Source organism: Salvelinus namaycush, chromosome 10, assembly GCF_016432855.1.
Source record: "Salvelinus namaycush isolate Seneca chromosome 10, SaNama_1.0, whole genome shotgun sequence".
In the NCBI taxonomy this organism is placed as follows: Eukaryota; Metazoa; Chordata; class Actinopteri; order Salmoniformes; family Salmonidae; genus Salvelinus; species Salvelinus namaycush.
The window spans coordinates 32,184,036-32,202,548 of record NC_052316.1 but is presented as its reverse complement, the minus strand read 5'-3'; the positions used below and the strand labels follow the sequence as shown (position 1 = coordinate 32,202,548).

At 40.1% G+C, this 18,513-nt stretch overlaps 1 protein-coding gene and 1 long non-coding RNA gene across 4 annotated transcripts; both read right to left on the bottom strand.

Annotated features, from left to right (window-relative positions):
- Positions 1-784: 784 nt before the first annotated feature.
- Positions 785-5,660, bottom strand: LOC120054537. Its single transcript, XR_005477616.1, has 3 exons — positions 5,518-5,660; positions 5,245-5,386; positions 785-1,285 (listed from the first exon to the last, which is right to left on the bottom strand). It is a non-coding gene; the product is annotated as an uncharacterized LOC120054537 (long non-coding RNA).
- Positions 5,661-14,642: 8,982 nt separating this feature from the next.
- On the bottom strand, positions 14,643-18,078 carry LOC120054535 (volume-regulated anion channel subunit LRRC8D-like). 3 transcript variants are annotated; one of them, XM_039001977.1, is made up of 2 exons: positions 17,847-18,074; positions 14,643-17,708 (listed from the first exon to the last, which is right to left on the bottom strand). In XM_039001977.1, the coding sequence occupies exons 1-2, from the start codon at positions 17,995-17,997 to the stop codon at positions 15,538-15,540; spliced, it is 2,322 nt and encodes a 773-aa protein (XP_038857905.1). In that variant the 5' UTR covers positions 17,998-18,074; the 3' UTR covers positions 14,643-15,537. The 3 variants fall into 3 exon arrangements, with proteins under 3 accessions (XP_038857905.1, XP_038857904.1, XP_038857903.1); XM_039001976.1 differs by having other exon boundaries at positions 14,643-17,724; positions 17,860-18,074; XM_039001975.1 differs by having other exon boundaries at positions 14,643-18,078.
- Between the last annotated feature and the right edge of the window lie 435 nt (positions 18,079-18,513).

The following is an 18,513-nucleotide window of genomic DNA, read 5'->3' as shown; positions in this document are numbered from 1 at the left end:
GAAACGCTATTAGCGCGCACCACCGCTAACTAGCTAGTCATTTCACATCCGTTACACTGGCACAGTGGACGAGTCATAATACCCATAGAACCTAGCGGTAAACCCGGTAATGGTTCCAATCGTTTTCTTCCCATTCATTTTCGCATCTCGAATTTTAGAAGTACTTCATATAAAGTCTGTGTTTCATGTAGGCTTAACCGGGCGTGGCGTTTTGATAGCCATGTAATTCTCTCAGACAAGGTGAGTTTTGTACAGTATGTAGACTTTGGTGTCTATTTCAGACCTTATGGCATTTTTCAAGGATGAGCATAAGAACATTAAAGAGGAGAAGACCACTATAAGTCTGGCCATGTGGAAAAGTGCAGCTATAGTGAGGGGCAACTTACCAGTTTGGTCAGGGCCAGAATGAGGGATAAAGTTTATCCTGTGTCGGAGAGTGTAGCTATTAAGTTAAGTTTGAGCATCTTAGCAATACAATGCTTTCTAATCAGCTGTCAACATTCTACAAGGAAAGAGCCACTTAATAAATTATACTGTATAATCATTAATCAGATTACCCCAAATACCAGACTTCAATGAGTGATAACTCAGTTCTAGAATGTTGTCATTGATAAGAATGAATCTAAAAATCTATTGACATTCAGAATTGACTTTGTTTAGACATCCAGCCTGTATTGTAGTTTCATGACCAGAGACAAATCTTCAAAGGCACAGTATTTATTCGATGTGCTACATGCATTCCCAAGTTATCAATTACAAGTTTATGGAAAAACTGCACTTATCCTCATGTGAAAATGACAGTTTATTAAATATTCTATAGCTGTAATGTCATCAATCAAATCAAACTTTATTTATATAGCACATTTCTTAGAACGAATGCATTTCAAGGTGTTTACAGTCGTTGGATGGAGTGTTGTCTGTAAAGTGGGGCACAGATAACAATAAGGACATCAAGGCATTAAAAATGGCTACAGGGAAGGATGTGCAGTGGTGAGGGCTTTAAGTCACAGGGTCTGGGATCCTGAGTGCACTGGATCAGCGTTCTCGTCTTGCCTCCTGTCAGTACCTGTTTTCAGGGAAGCCAATGGTCAAAAAATATTCCACGTAGTTCATACAAACACAGTAGGCTCCCAGAATAGGTTATGTTAGATTGCTCAAAGCAGCCAACTAAAGTCATGTTGTTAACATTATCATGGGCACATTGGAATTTATATCTGTGATGTTCAAATAATTTCTTACACCATGTGTCTTACCTCCTGAAGGCCCCAGTCATCACTGCCTGTACCTAAGTTCAATCACAAAGGCTGGTCTGAGTGCATCTCCTCACAATTTCATTCAGTAGTACAACACAATTCACATTTTATTTTATCATGGGCATTATATGAATTTATGTATGTGATGTTTAAATTATTTCTTTGTTGTGTGGAGATTCCTTTCATAGTAAATGTAGGGACGGTTTTCTTTTCCAATGGAAAATGGAAGCTGCCTGTGTATTTGCATTAATTAAAGTAGTTAACAGATGCTTCCGCTTAACTCATTTTGACCTTATACCAGGTCATTTTCAAATGTCATAGCACAGCATCATGCCACTTCTTCTCAAACTATTATTTAGCCAGGCAAATTTGTAGATATATCTGCACAGTATGTATGTTAGCCAACTAACCAGCCAGTTTAAGTGGAATGATTAACTCAAATCAAAACAACTGACAACATTTAAATGACATTATTTCAAATTAACTGCCAACAAGAAAGCAAAAGGCTCCTTTGCCCATGAGTATTTTTTGTTTTTCCTCTGGGTATAATAAGTTTAAAAAATGATCTCTCTCGCTCTCTGTATCTCTCCCTCATGCGAGAGAGAGAGAGAGACAGATAATTTCTTAACTTATTATACCCAGAGGAAAAACAAAAAATACTCATGGGCGAAGGAGCAACAGCTCCTCTTGCAGCCAAATAAGTATTTTCCTGCCATAGCCCGAGGGACACTTAATAACAACATCTGCATAGTAAGCAGTAACTTACTTATTATTGTTGTTATTACTATTATTGTTATTATTGTGATTATTACAAATAGTAGTAATATGGGTAGTAGGGGCGATGGAAATTATAATAATTTTATGATGGTGGTGGTAGTAGTAGTAGCAATGATGATGGTAGTTGTAGCACTAATGTAATGGTGAGGGTGACAGTTAGTTATAGTTTCATTGTCCATGTTTAGCCTTTTATATTTATAATATTTCTACTATTGACTGTTACCATTTTATTGTTGTTATTTTCATTTTTTTTAAATTATTATTTACTACCATTTTATATTATTATTATTCATTATTTTATTACGATGTATATTGTATACATTGTTGATTTGGCAATATTGACGCAATGTTTTTCATGCCATTGAAGCAGCTTGAATTTGGGGAATTATCTGGAATGTTCAACTAGATGATCAGAACACTCTAGGGTACTATTTGCCCGAAGAGGAGAAGTATTGTGATGAGTTAAATGACTGTACTTCTAATTCTAATTCTCAAGAGGAAAGTTATAACCCTCAGCCTTGAGGTTACCGAGGAGGACCAACAGTGATAGGGGGATTGTCTGAAAGGGAATGACATGCAGGGATGTAGGATTTTGGGCACAGCCCAGCAGACCACGATTTCTACATTCAGGTTCTAAATGTTTGCAGTGTCAGGCTAGTTTGGCACATTTTATACTAGCCCAGTCTGTAAAGTACTAGACTCGGGCTAGCTTAATTTCCATCCCTGCTGACATGTATAACTGACTTCACAGGTCATTTGATTAGTATTGTACAAAAGACGCACTTGTGGAACAAAACTGTTTGTGTAAAACATTGAGTCCACAAGTCCTTTGTGAGCTAGCTGGCCAGCTAGTTAATGTTAGCTCACAGTTCATGTAGTACATTTTCCACGAGGTGACATGCTAGCTAATGTTAGCCCACTAGGGCAGGAATATTTAGCTAACGGTTACGTGAGCTCATCGCTCGTATAGTCAGACTTTTCAGACCCCACAGGTGGTGACATGCTAACTAGTCCACGAGGGAAAGGATATTCAACGTTAGCCATTTAGTGCTAATTGCTAGCATGTCACCGCCTGTAGGGAAAGTCCGTCTACGCTATGGTGAGAAACTGTCAGGGTTGGGGAGTAACGTATTACATGTAAGGGATTACAAATCTGTTACTGTAATCCGTTAGGTTACCAGCACAAATATTGTAATGACGCTAGATAATTACTTTTACATTCAGAAAGGAGGTTAGCGAAAAAAATCTTTAACACTTAATATTCAAATCAGCATTGAAAAATTGTGCAAATTTACATTTGTTCCACCTGAGCGAGTTTGACCAGATGTCAGAGACCACTATACCAAATGGGGTTGATGGATCGTGGGAAAAGAGCAGGAATAGGCTGTTGTAGGGTACAGTCCAACTGCTGTCGGTTCCAAAGATTATCCAATTTGAATAAACGCTTGGAGGTAAGGATGACAGCAGTGGTGTAGTCTACTGCGATACAGATATCGCTTATTATTATCTACATAGAGCATTGATATGAATCACACTGCTACTCTCTCGTTTAGCTATTTCCTCCTTACGGATTGTGGTTGTTGTGGATGAATGTTCACAAATCTAAATGTGTATTTGAACCCAGTAATGGTTGAATTCAAGAAATTTAAGCTGCCTATCAATCATTGTTTTTGAAACCAGTGGACAGTCAGTGAAAAATGCGCTCTTGTAAAAGCTGCACAGTGCGGATCCCAGCCTATGGAATAAAAGTTTTTTTTTTTATTGCTCAATCTAATTCATGCTGATAAAAAAATTACATCCATAGGCCTAATTGACACGTTCAAACTCGCACACCTTTGAAAGACTTAAAGGGGAAATATGTAGTTTCAACATACATTTTTGGATTTATAAATTATATATATCTTGAAAAAGAAAACTTATAAATGGCTCCATGAGCTTAGTTCAACTGTCACACTCCATGAGAACCCAAAATATAAGCTTGTTTTTCTCCGATGTTTGTAATCATTGTAAATGTAAATAAACACTGTATTGCCTCATAACATGGTTATAACATAGCTCTGTCTATTAATCTGAGAGCAGTTACATTTCTCCAGGCCCATCCCTCAGCTTTTTACCAAAACAGACGCAGGGCAACTGTTGTGTTATTGTTTCATCTATTGAATAGTCCTTTAAACAGCTGCATATTATCAAGATATCAAAGTGTCACCAACAAAAAGTTCAACAATGGGCTTATAGCAAATGAAGCATATGGCTTTCATTTTCAACTCGAATCAATGAGCCCAATCAGTCCTCCATGACAACAAAATCATAAACAACAGAGTAAGGCTGGCTAATAAGTCCTTACTTTTGAGGTTATGCTCAGGTAAAACAATTTGGCTAATCTATACTTCCATATTTCCAAGTCCTATTCTTGAAGATCAAGGGGTATAACATTTATTGGAATGACTGGTATTCTGATATATCTTTACATTAAAAACCAAAGTCTAATTTAATCATATTATTATATGTAGTAGAAAGCGATGGGTTAGAAGAAGCCTACATAACCAAGCCATAAAGTGAAATTGAACATCCATATATGGCCAGCTATGTAAACTTTAACATGGATTGATCCTGCAATAGATGTGGTTCAATTGGTAACATACATTTTTGTCTTCTTCTAATGCCTCTTAAGGGGAAAGTAATCTAAAAGTAACTGAATGTAATTAGAATACATTACTAAGTTTGGGTAATCCAAAAGTTACGTTAATGATTACAATTTTGGGCAGGTAACTAGTAACTGTAACGGATTACATTTAGAAAGTAAACTACCCAACCTTGGAAACTGTGCAACCAAAGGTTTTTATAACTAAACCTATCTGTGGTGCAACGTTAGCTAATGTAACCAACTAGCCAACCAAGGTGCCTAACTAGCTATACCCTTGCCCTGGTGGTCTAACGTTAGCTAGCTAGTCACCACGTGAAAAAGTATGACTACACAAACCCTGAGTTTACGTTAACTAGCTTGCTAGCTCAAGAAGGACTCGTCAATAATTAGGTCACAAAAGTCCTTTTTCTGGTTTTCTTTTTACTTGTAAGGAAGGTAATGTGCGTTGTCCACATAACTACACTCGGTGGTCATCTAACTAGTTAATATTCACAAGCACCTAACGTTAGACAACAACAGATTTTTGACCTGACCAAAATAGCTTGTTACCAGCTAGCAAACAGGGCTTACCTTATCACACGGCTCCAGCGACGCCTCTCGAATACAGAGGTCGGAAAATGATCAAATGCGCGTGTGCTTATCAGAGTAGTGGTTACAATCCGCTACATAGCAAAGAACCATCCTTGCTTCAGATCGATGGAGAGCTAGTTCACTACAAATGGTAGAGGGATGAAATCTAAGCTTGCGACAGGATGTGTAGTTCTGTGTGATAGCCACAATAGCGACTAATTAGCATTTCATTTTTTAGGGGTAAATACAGGCAAATATATTGATAAAAGTTACCTTGTCCGAGAGAGATTTGCGCTGTTATCAAAACATCACGCCGGGGTAAACCTACACGAAAGTCAAACCTTATATGAAGTAGTTCTAAAATCCCTGACGGTAAAGTGAATGGGGGAAAAAACGATTGGAACCATTAACGGGTTTTACCGCTAGGTTTTATGGGTATTATGACTCATACTGTGGTACTCAATAATATAAATATTTGTTCATAAAGGCGTTTTCATCGTGTAATTAATTTTACCGACAAAATGATCCCACCTTGTCAAACGAACACATTTTCTGCATTTCAAGTTTCCATCAGCTCAGAGGTGACTTTTTTCCTGTGTCAGGTAATTCATCCGCATGAAATGGTTGGATGTAAACGTGGTTTATGAAAGACATTGAATGTAAAGGCAACAAGAAGAGAAGCCATAATATCTGAAAATTTTACTTAAAGAAACCACACATACCATACAGGTACTTGGTGAATGGTCAGTCACACCACTTCATGACAGCATATTCTGTAGAGATTACAAAATAATGTGTCCAGTAATTTGATTCCCTGGAACCACAAAGCAATCACACACTTATAAATATGAATTGATATAGACAACAACATAATCAAGCTTATCTTTAAAGTAACTGTACTGTGTTTCCAGATATCTATGAAATATGACCTATAATTCATTACAAAATGAGTGAAATAATATCCTTCAAATGTTTTCACATTAAGTATGTTAAAAAGCAGCTTTTCTGTGTTGGAATGGTGTGGGCGTACCCCAACAACAGAATGGTGTGGGCATAAACCAGTCATTAAGAATATTAATGCGAGGAAATGGCAAGTATTTTGAAACGGTCTATTTGAGATACAAGTTTGAGGTGGGGGTTTTATGTGGGAGGGTTTTCTCCAATTTATGCTTTGGCCACAAGTATGAGTATAGGGTGAGTCAACAACATCATTAGTTAAAAGAGTATTAACTTTTAAAAGGGCGACTTTCACTTGACAATTACTTTTAAGTGCATCCATACAATGCTTGTTTTGTTTTGACAGAAACCTGAGGACAGCATACAGTAGGTGAAACATGATGTTCTCAGCCCTACAGTCCTACAGTTGTACCTCCTCTGCAATGTGCCAAGCCTCATCTTGATCTGGGTCTGCTTCATTGGAGCTACTTTCCTCCTGGTCTTCACTCAACAGCTCCTCCTCCTTCCCATACGTCAATATCAAATGGATCCACTCCCTGGATATACATCACCAATATTTTCTATGAACAGAAATTCTTCTCTTACTGGTAAATGTTGTAGACCTGAAACCATTTGAGCTGAGACCTGTTAAGTGAAGGACAACTGGAATAAAGTGTTGAAGACAGGACTGCAGGGAGGTGAATTTCACAGGCAGCACAGTGGACCATCTTGATCTTTCTCATGTAGTCTTCCTCTGTCACTCCTGGTATAGAGAGACAGGCTACTGAAGGAATATTTCCATTACAGACTGATTGTGACCATCTGATTGACTGGATTAAGTTATGGATTTTGAATAGGGAGCGTTCACCAGAGGAGGCTGGAGGGAGGAGCTATAAGAGGACAGGCTCATTGTAATGGCTGGAATGGCATTCATGGAACGTTTTTGAACACATCAAACATATGAAAACCACATGTTGACTCCATTCCATTTATTCCATTCCAGCCATTACAATGACCATGTCCTCCTATAGCTTCACACACCAGCCTCCTCTGACATTCACAATCCAGGGCATGTGGGTATTCTGAAGAAAAGCCATACCATCATACCTTTCATGACTGCTTTTGGGAGCTCCTCTTTTGTCTGCTTAGACACTATCTTCCGAAATTTACTCAACTTGAACTCCTGTACAAACAACATGAACAAAGAAATCCCAAATTAATACTAGGCATTGGAGAACTCTGGATTTACATGCGAAAACTTGATTACTCCCTTTATATTTGGCTTGCTTCCGGATATAGTCTAGTGTTTCATGATGAGATGACCCTCCGAAGTGTGTCTCAACGTCTTTATTAAAAATACTTTAGTCACTATTTTTGATGATGACAATTAACTCTGTGATGATTTTAATAGTACCAGTCAAATAGCCTACCTACGATGAAACATGCTAATTACCTCAGTTAGGCTACCTGTCTACATGCGTAGCCAGCAACTGGGATGATTGACACACCTGAACACCTGTGGGGGTGGGCGGGACCACGGGTAACTTTGACTGCATTATTTGCTATATGGATTAAAAACAGACAATTCCGTTTTATTTGAAGAGAAACATATCTAAATAACAGTAGTGTCAGTGAAGTAAGATCAATATTTTGGTTTTGCCTTGTAAATAGGCCTATCTACAAGGAAATAACCTGTATTAACGTTATCTGCCCACACGATGGCACTCCGAGACAGTTCACCACTAGGCCTGTGCTCCATCAGGGCCTCCAATAGGCTTTTCTTATGTTTATTTGTTTATTTTATTTAACCTTTATTAACTTTTATGTTGCATCCTCATTCCCAAGAGAAAGCAGAAGTGCAGATCTGAGAACCCCATTCAAAACAGATCGATAAACTGATCATTCATTGAAATAATAAAAAGTCATATTGGTAACTACTGTAAGTATCAAAAGATGAAACAGGTCAAAAATGTATTTCATTGTGTTTATTGTTCATTGAAAAAAATCTCTTGCCTGTAATACATTATCTGAAAATTAAATTGACAGGTAGGCCTAACCAGGAGGAATTTGATCAGGAGTGGTTTGAGAGTGCTGCAGGGATTACATTGTTATCGTCTATCCTAATGGCATTAATCATTGTCAGGTACACGGTGTGGTTTGTATAATAATAATATTACACAATGACAGTTGTCAACACAAATAGGATTGCATAACCTGGAACGATCTGTTAGGAAGGAAGTATGTAGTTGTAACTAATGTATTTTTGGTGGTGGTGTAAGTGGACTCAAATGTAGCTTCTGTTAGTTTAACAGATATAGAAGAGTTACATTAGAATATCAGATGATTAAAAGACAAAATATTCTATTCAAATGCTTAAAATAATCATTTTAAAAACTAAAATGCAGTTGTTTTTCAGCAACTGTGGAAATACTCCCTTTTTAAAACTATAGAATACTAAACAAAAATAAAAGCACAATGGCTTCATATGAGACCCCGTTATTATTTCTGTTGTTTACAAAACAATGCATATTATTTATTATTGGAACTTAATCAAGTAATCATTCCCTGCCACACACACACAAAACACACACCCACACACACACGCACATACACAGACAAACACACCTAATTTACGGATTGTCAAACATTACAAGTCAGAAATCAAGCTTTGACTAGAGATGGTAGCTGAGGGCCATTACAACAATGAATCACCCGTATCACTCATACTAACCTTTTGGTTAGACAGTCTCTCTACACATTATTCTCATTACTTTAAATATAAATACCTTGGTAAAAACATGTACTACAAATGTATACAATATAAAACAAGGAGCAAACATTTCTCTCAAACAAGTTTCAAAACACAATCATGGAGAGAAAATAGTAATCATTTGGAAATGGTAATGTCATCACAATATTCCATATTAACACTATTAAAATGCAGTTCATCAATAATGCATCAAATATGTACAGTACCTGTCAAAGGTTTGGACACACCTACTCATTCAAGGGTTTTTCTTTATTTGTACTATTTTCTACATTGTAGAATAATAGGTAATAGATAAAAACTATGAAATAAGTTGTGACAAGGTAGGCGTGGTATACAGATTATAGCCCTATTTGGTAAAAGACCACGTGCATATTATGGCAAAAACAGCTCAAATAAGCAAAGAGAAACGACAGTCCATCATTACTTTAAGACATGAAGGTCAGTCTATCTGTAAAATTTCAAGAACTTTGAAAGTTTCTTCAAGTGCAGTCGCAAAAACCATCAAACGCTATGATGAAACTGTCTCTCATGAGGAACGCCACAGGAAAGGAAGACTCAGTTATCTCTGCTGCAGAGGATAAGTTCATTAGAGTTACCAGCCTCAGAAATTTCAGCCCAAATAAATGCTTCACAGAGTTCAAGTAGCATACAAATCTCAGCATCAACTGTTCAGAGGTGACTGCGTGAATCAGGCCTTCATGGTCAGATTTGCTGCAAAGAAACCACTACTAAATGACACCAATAATAAGAAGAGACTTGCTTGGGCCAAGAAACATGAGCAATGGACATTAGACCGGTGGAAATCTGTCCTTTGGTCAGATTAGTCCAAATTTGACATTTTTGGTTCCAACCGCCGTGTCTTTGTAAGATGCAGAGTAGGTGAACGGATGATCTCCGCATGTGTGGTTCCCACCATGAAGCATGGAGGAGGAGGCGTGATGGTATGGGGGTGCTTTTGTAACCGATGTGAGATGGCTAGCTAGTTAGCGGTGGTGCGCACTAATAGCGTTTCAATCGGTGACGTCACTCCTTTGAGACCTTGAAGTAGTGGTTCCCCTTACTCTGCAAGGGCCGCTGCTTTTGTGGAGCGATGGGTAACGATGCTTCGTGGGTGACTGTTGTCTGTGTGTGCAGAGGGTCCCTGGTTCGCGCCCGGGTCGGGGCGAGGGGACGGACTAAAGTTATACTGTTACATTGATGCTGTTGACCCGGACCACTGGTTGCTGCGGAAAAGGAGGAGGTCGAAAGGGGGGTGAGTGTAACCGATGTGAAATGGCTAGCTAGTTAGCGGTGGTGCGTGCTAATAGCGTTTCAATCGGTGACGTCACTCGCTTTGAGACCTTGAAGTAGTGGTTCCCCTTGCTCTGCAAGGGCCGCGGCTTTTGTGGAGCGATGGGTAACGATGCTTCGTGGGTGACTGTTGTCTGTGTGTGCAGAGGGTCCCTGGTTCGCGCCCTGGTCGGGGCGAGGGTACGGACTAAAGTTTAACTGTTACACTTTGCTGGTGACACTGTCAGCGATTAACTTAGAATTCAAGGTACACTTAATCAGCATGGCTACTACAGAATTCTGCAGCGATACGCCATCCCATCTGGTTTGCGCTTAGTGGGACTATCATATGTTTTTCAACAGGACAGTGACCCAACACACCTCTAGGCTGTGTAAGGGCTATTTGACCAAGAAGAAGAGTGATGGAGTGCTTCATCAGATGACCTGGCCTCCACAATCACCTGACCTCAACCCAACTGATATGGTTTGGTATGAGGTGGACTGCAGAGTCAAGGAAAAGCAGCCAACAAGTGCTCAGCATATGTGGGAACTCCTTCAAGACTGTTGGAAAAGCATTCCAGGTGAAGCTGGTTGAGAATGCCAAGCGCATGCTAAGCTGTCATCAAGGCAAATACTGTCTACTTTGACAAATCTAAAATATATTTTGATTTGTTCAACACTTTTTTGGTTACTACATGATACCATATGTGTTATTTCATAGTTTTGATGTCTTCACTATTATTCTACAATGTAGAAAATAGTCAAAATAAGAAAAACCCTTGAATGAGTAGGTGTGTCCAAACTTTTGACTGGTACTGTACATGCTAATATTCTATCATTCTAATCTTTCGATGGTCCACATTGTGATTGTTTCTGAGACCAAAGTGATACATTTCGATTTTTGGACTCCAAAAATTGAAATCTATACTTGCAAGTGCAATCTACAACTCATAACCCCATGAGCTTGTCATCAAATCCATGCAAGACTTGACACCGTTTGTTTGCTTAGCAATTCCTTTATTGAGTTGCAATTGTCATACCTTATCAGTCAAAATAGTTTAACTATACGAGACTGAACACTGCAGCACTTGAGATAGCAGCATTTTTCACTGGTTGAACAAAATTTCAAATTAAAGGGAACGTTCACCCAAATATCTAAGTTTGTCAGATGATTCCATGCAACAAAAAAGTGGTATTATGTTGAGGTGAATCCATATTTAACAGCATCTGTTGTGTAGAATAGCCCAAATGCATTAGGAGATATCTGCAGGTCTGAATCCCAAATTAATGGAAAAGATACGTGCCATATAACTAAATGTGCACCACCAATGGAATGCAAGAAAATAAGAAACCCTTGACTGATTGAAAGGTGCAAAACAATTAAAACTGACCTGGCATGGCCTGCATCCCATTCTGGTAGCCTACAACCATATAAGTGGTTGTAAGCTAGTTCAAATGTTTGAAACATATTGTGAAATCACTAGACATACGGGACATGGTTTTATTTGAGTATGAATGCGTCATAGGGTTACGAACATGTGTTAAATGTCTGCTGAAACAGTTAAATACTTTACTGACACATTTATGAGCAAAAGACTAGGATATTAAACATACACATGCAGTCATTTAGTTAGCAGCCAAGACCATATTATAGCACATCAATTATGCATAGGAGTTGTCATATCAAGGGTGCACATTTTGGTTTTTGTCCTAACACTACACAGCCAAATCAAATTATCAAAGCTTGATGATTAGTTGATTATTTGAATCAGCTGTGTAGTGCTAGTGCAAAAAAACTAAACGTGAACCCCTTGGGGTCCCTAGGAGCGAGTTTGGGAAACCCTGCAATAGTGTTTTATAATCATCCTTGTTGATGGATTATTCAGTCTGTTCCTTAAGTGTGGTTCTGACAGTACAGTACTACCACAATAGGGGCATAGGTTATATTATGTATGAAATATACATAACAAAAGACCAAAGTAAAAATCGAGAGGACTCCCGAAACTGCCACATATCGTTGCTGTCTAATGAAAACCTTATAACATTTTTGAATGTAAAAAAAAATAAAAATACATTTATTGAAAGCATTAACTCCCCTCACTGTACTCTGAACATTTCATGACAAGACAATGTATTCAAAATAGCTTATGAAGTCTTATCTTCAAACACTTTTCAGGGAATAGAAAAAATTACCCTCTTTACCCAATAACGAACATACAATTATGAGAGGTTTTCTTCAGACAGCCATGATATGGACTTTCCTGGATTCAGGTAAAACGTAGAGAAATGTTATGGAACGCCGTTTGGGTCTTTGTGTGTCAAAAAAGATACACGTCAAATAACACTATTTGACACGTTAGATAAACTTTTAATTTGACATGTCAAATAACACAGTTTAATTGTAGAATGTTGTGTTGGACCGCAACTTCTGGGGTAGCTGACTAGCTTTGGCTTGGTACCAAGCTAACACCAATACAACCAGCCTAAAAACAATGACCAGTAATAACTGCAGTCATTTTTATTATTCTTAGCAATGATTTAGGAATCCTTGTGAGTAATTATTAGCTAGGTAGCCACTTGTTGTTCACCTATTGCAACTGAACTTCAGTTCATGAAAATAAATAGCTAGCCAGCTACTAAACCCTGTTGCCAAAAGCTAACGTTATAAGCAGCCAGCTAGCTTCATGAGGCTCGACCTGACCGGGTTATGTGTTGTGAAGCTAGCCACAATAAGGATTAGGCACAATCGTGGAATTTGCGGTTTGCCTTCAAAATAAAAGTACCTATTTGAAAGTGATGCAGAAGGTTGCAATTGGTGGAATCATGCCATATTTAGACTAGATCATGTTAAACAAGGTTGGAATGTGAAGCAATTAAATGGGGTATCAGTCTACTCGGTGACACCCATAGAACACAACTGTGAAGAGTTTACACAAGTATTAGTGTTGTAGCTCTTATCGCGGGAGTGTGACTGTGTGAAATCACCATTGCACTGTACAGCTTTACCTAAGGATTGGGGATCAATGAAATGGGGTATCAGTCTACTCAACACCCAATAATTTTTTCCCCAACGTCCTCCTCAGTTATCAGGCTCAAACATCCACACAGTATTATTTTTCCTCTGGAATAGTGTTCAATACACATAGGTTGACAATAAATGTGGCTCAATTCACAGTTTCAGAGTCCCACAATAAGAGCTACGATGCTAATGTTCTCTGTGTGTCACTGAGTAGACTGATACCCCATGTCATTGATCCACAATCCATAGGTAAGGCTGTACAGTGAAATAAGTAATGCCCCAATGAAATTCTAAAGTCTAATACATACAGTGTTATTTCAACAGATTTTTGTCAAATTAACAAATTATTGTCTTTTTATTTTAATTTTAAATTTTACCCCCTTTTCTCCCAATTTTTCGTGGTATCCAATTGCTAGTAATTACTATCTTGTCTCATCGCTACAACTCCCGTACGGGCTCGGGAGAGACGAAGGTCGAAAGCCATGCGTCCTCCGAAACACAACCCAACCAAGCCGCACTGCTTCTTAACACAGCGCGCCTCCAACCCGGAAGCCAGCCGCACCAATGTGTCGGAGGAAACACTGTGCACCCGGCTCCCTTGATTAGCGCGCACTGCGCCCGGCCCGCCACAGGAGTCGCTGGTGCGCGATGAGACAAAGATATCCCTACCGGCCAAACCCTCCCTAACCCGGACGACGCTAGGCCAATTGTGCGTCGCCCCACGGACCTCCCGGTCGCGGCCGGCTGCGACAGAGCCTGGGCGCGAACCCAGAGTCTCTGGTGGCGCAGCTGGCGCTGCGATGCAGTGCCCTAGACCACGCAAATGATTGTCTTTTGTTGATTTTATATAACATTCCAAACTCGTTTAGCATGATCTATTCAATTATAGCATAATTCTACAATTTGTATTCATTTGCAACACTGTCATTGACATACTTTTATTTTGAAGGCTAACCGCAAAGTTCACTATTGTGGCTAATCCTTATTGTGGCTAGCTTCACATAGATGGGTCCGACCACCATTATTCAAATAAAAACTGTCTTATAAATTAGTGTTATTTTAGATGATACCTAGCTTACTGAAACAGATTATGTCGTTTTGCTATGTTTTTGGGGAAGACATTGTTTGCATCCATGAGCTAGCTAGCTTTTTTTATGACCAGCACTGTACTAGCATCATAGCATATATATCGATGAATCGTTGTGACATATGAAATACAAGTGATAGTGTAATCAATGTGTAATAACTACGTAATAAAAATTATGAACACGTTAAATTATTATGTGACGTGCAGTCATATTCCGGTCCTGATTGGTCAACAAGCTTATTTGACACATCAAATAGTGTTATTTGACATGACAAATAGTGTTATTTGACACGACAAAGTGTTATTTGACGTGTATCTTTTTTGACACACAAAGACCCAAACGGCGTTCCATAAAATGTTGCTATAAAACATGAAGAAAACAAAAGAAAACAAACATAAAATCTCATCAGAACATGTATCCCTCGCATCTATAAATTCTACACCACCATTCTCTGTTCCATAATTAAAAGGAGCATCCATTTTCCTCAGAACATTGACTAATAATTTCGTGGTCTAACACAAACATGGTCGTCATTCTAGAACTAGCCGTCACTCTGGAATCAGACCCTCATTCTGGAACCAGGGATGTAGTCATTACGCCAATTCTGTTGCAAAACATTTCTTAAACAGAAGCAAATGGAATGAAACGGGGAAGGACCTACCTGAATCGTCCAATAGAAACACTAGTTTTAGTTGCAAAATGTTCTGTTTTGCAACCGTTTGGACTAATGATTACACCCCAGTCCATCATTCTGGAACTAGTCCGTTATTCTGGAACTAGCCCGTCATTCTGGATCCATCCCGTCACTCTGGATCCATCCCTTCACTCTGGATCCATCCCTTCACTCTGGAACCACCCAATCACTCTGGAACCAGACCATCAATCTGGAACCAGACCATCACGCTTGAACCAGATCATCACTCTTGAGCCAGACCATCACTATGGAACCAGCCCATAACTCTGGAACTAACCTACCATTCTTGAACTAGACCATACTTATGGCTTTTTCCACAGTACCTGGGATCTTCTTTCATAATGAGTGAGCACAGTGCCATTTTCTACCCGTTTAAAACCTAATCTGTTCTTTCATGACGAGTCAGCCCTGAGCAAAAACCTTTCTTTCAGTTCACATGTTGTAATTAAAAACATTGACTGTGGAGAGTTGTCTCATTTTTGTAATCCCATTCCTGTATGTGTAAAGTGACAGTCACTCACACCCCATTAGCAAAGGGCACGTTGGCTTCCTGATTGATACTCTCCTTGATCTCTAGAGGGAGTGAGTCAAACAGGTGGTCCTCCACCACCAGGCAGTTCCTGCGGAGGAGGTGACACTGGCCTAGCTGGGGCGGCAGGCGGTCCAGACAGTTTCCCTTCAGCTCCAGGTTTGTTAGCTGCACCAGATTGCTGATCTTCTCTGGAAGGACGGCGATACAATTGTGTCCCAGACATAGTGTCCTCAGTTTGGTGCACTTAAACAGCTGTTTGGGTACTACCTCCACCTTGTTGCCTGTAATAGCAAAGTGCTGGAGGTTCTGCATGAAACCAATCTCCAGCGGAATTACCACTATGGAGTTGTGGCTAATGTCCAGATACCTCAGCTTGAGCAGGTTAAACAAGGGTACGGGCAGAGATTCAAGTTTATTGTGCGAAAGGTAGAGGGACTCAAGGTTTTTGACATGGCTTATTGACAATGGAATGGTAATGATTTTATTGTGCCACAGTTTGAGGCAGATCAGCCTCTTGAGGTGCTGGAAGCTGATGACCTCCTCAATGGTGCGAATGTTGTTGGATTTCAGGTCCAGCTCCTGCAGGTTGGTCAAACTGAAAATAGCATGGGGTATCCTCTCCAGTTCACAGTTGTGAAGCTCTAGTTCAGCTAGGTTCATCATTTTCTTCAAACTGTTCAGTACCAGGAGTTTAGTACCGTCATTGTGTACCACCAGCTTGATCAGGTGTGGAGAGAGATCTGTTATGTTGGTCGGGACCTTCGTCAAATTGCTTTTTAGATGCAGAATCTTTAGATGCCTCATGTCTCTGAGAGATTCTAAGCCGATCATCTTGTTGTTTTCAGAATTCAGATTCCCGACCAAGTACAGCTCCCTCAGACTTTTCAACAGGTACACCCAAGTGGGGATCTCGGCTACATCCGTAAACTTGACATGAAGGCACCGGAGGTGGTCACGAAGGAAACTGAACGCGGTCTGCTCGACTTTGGCAGGACAGTGGTAGAAGTGTAGCTCCTGAATGTTGATCATCTGGGAGATCTTGGCTGTTATCCTGGCCTCTGGGATCAGCTCCAGCTTCAGGATCTCCAGATCTGTCAGGTCAAAGACAGCGTCTGGCAAACCTGACAGCATGAAGAGATGGAGCTCCAGTTTGTCCTGAGCGTTGCGGGTTACATGCTGTCTCAGTTTCTCGAATGTCCACTCGTGATTCAAGCTGATCTCCCGCAGCTTGTTCTCACTGACTTCAGAGAGGAAGACACCAAAACGCTTAGAGTACAGCTGGTCGTACTGATCGACCATGTGCAAGAGAAACGCAAAGTCGTTCTTCACGTCAGGAATGTCACTGAAGCTACTCTCCTCTCTGACTTTCTCGAAAGAGTACTCCTTGAGAGGTCGTCGAAAGAGCCAGAAGAGAGTGTATATACAGATGAGGCCGTATATACAGACGAGGGAAATATAGCTGACAAGCAGCTTCCTTAACATGAATGCCATGTTATGTGTGCATTGGAATTTAGTGTATCCAGTTAAATGTTTTATGTCAGGCTCACACACATGGTCAAAGTCAATGGCAGCAACAAACGTCATTGTGTAACACAAGATCAAAATGAACTTCACAGTTTTGATCACTGTTTGGGCAACGTAGAGCTTGTAGATCAAATCACTGTCTTCCACGTGGGTACGGAACTTCCTAACCTTTTCAAATAGGGCCTTGGCCTGCTCTCCATCTTTATTGTCTAGTATGGTCATGCATGGGACTTCAATGACAGGCTTATCAGCAGTGAACTTGACCTCAGACTTAGCCAGCATCGGGTTGGACTGGTTAGGACTTCCCTCTTCACTGCTGGTTGAGAAATGTTTTGGCAGGAAAGGGGCACCAGTGAGCCTTTGCTTATTCTCCTCTGAGTCCTCACATGCCGTCTCAGATAATGCCTTGGTCGTCCAAGGAGACTCAAAACACTTCCCCAGAATCCCCACAAAATGCTCTATTTTCGAACAAGTCTTTGGATATTTGAACCAGAAGTTACTGCTGACCATGAGGACGATGGTGTGTATAAGAGCAAGGTATGGGAAGTATTTAGAATACCACGGCAGGGCGACATGATAGCACATCTGATTTACAAAAACATACTGCTGAAAGTCCAGGTTTGTCCTGACGCCTGTTGGCAGAGGCTGCTGTCCAACACCACCAGAATGTGTAAAGTGAATCTGATGAACAACACTATCCGGTAGATCCTTAGTCACTAGAGGAGCGGCGGCTAGCGTCACCCTACTTCCTCCGTTCCCTGACCCAGAACCAGACCCCTCCGCTGGCTGCGGTGTTGTGAAGCCGCTGGGGTCCACTGAAGCTGGTTCCAGGATAGGAAGGCAAACCACCTGGTCTTTGGTTAACTGCATAGTTCCAGAAAATATGGCCAGCATCAGCATGACGACGCCCAGGTAGTCCATAAAGACGTCCCACCATGGTTTCAGGATCCGATAGGTTGGCTGGATGTCATTCAGGGCGGCTACCTCGGTAAGAGTAAACATCACTGCAACAGAAAGCAGACGTATTAATTAAACAGTGACAAACAGAATATACACATGATTTAACAAACAAGTGCAATTAAACCTCCCGAAAATGAATTAAGCCCAAATTGAGAAGACATTTTGTTGTTGTTTTTTAAATCTGCGGGATTTACATTACATTAGATGTCTTGATTAGATTCACTATGGGTCCTAATTTGACTACATGCAATTTGGAAAATCAGTCATCACTGATAAATTCAGATTTTGGCATTAAAAATGCAGAACACACATCATTGAAGAAAAGAACAGTACATCTTCAACACCATGGGGAGGCAGGTAGCCTAGTGGTTAGTGCGTTGGGCCTGTAATTGAAAGGTCGCCGGATCAAATCCCCAAGCAGACAAGGTAAGACAAGGTCTTTCTGCCACTGAACAAGGCTGTTTACCCACTGTTCCC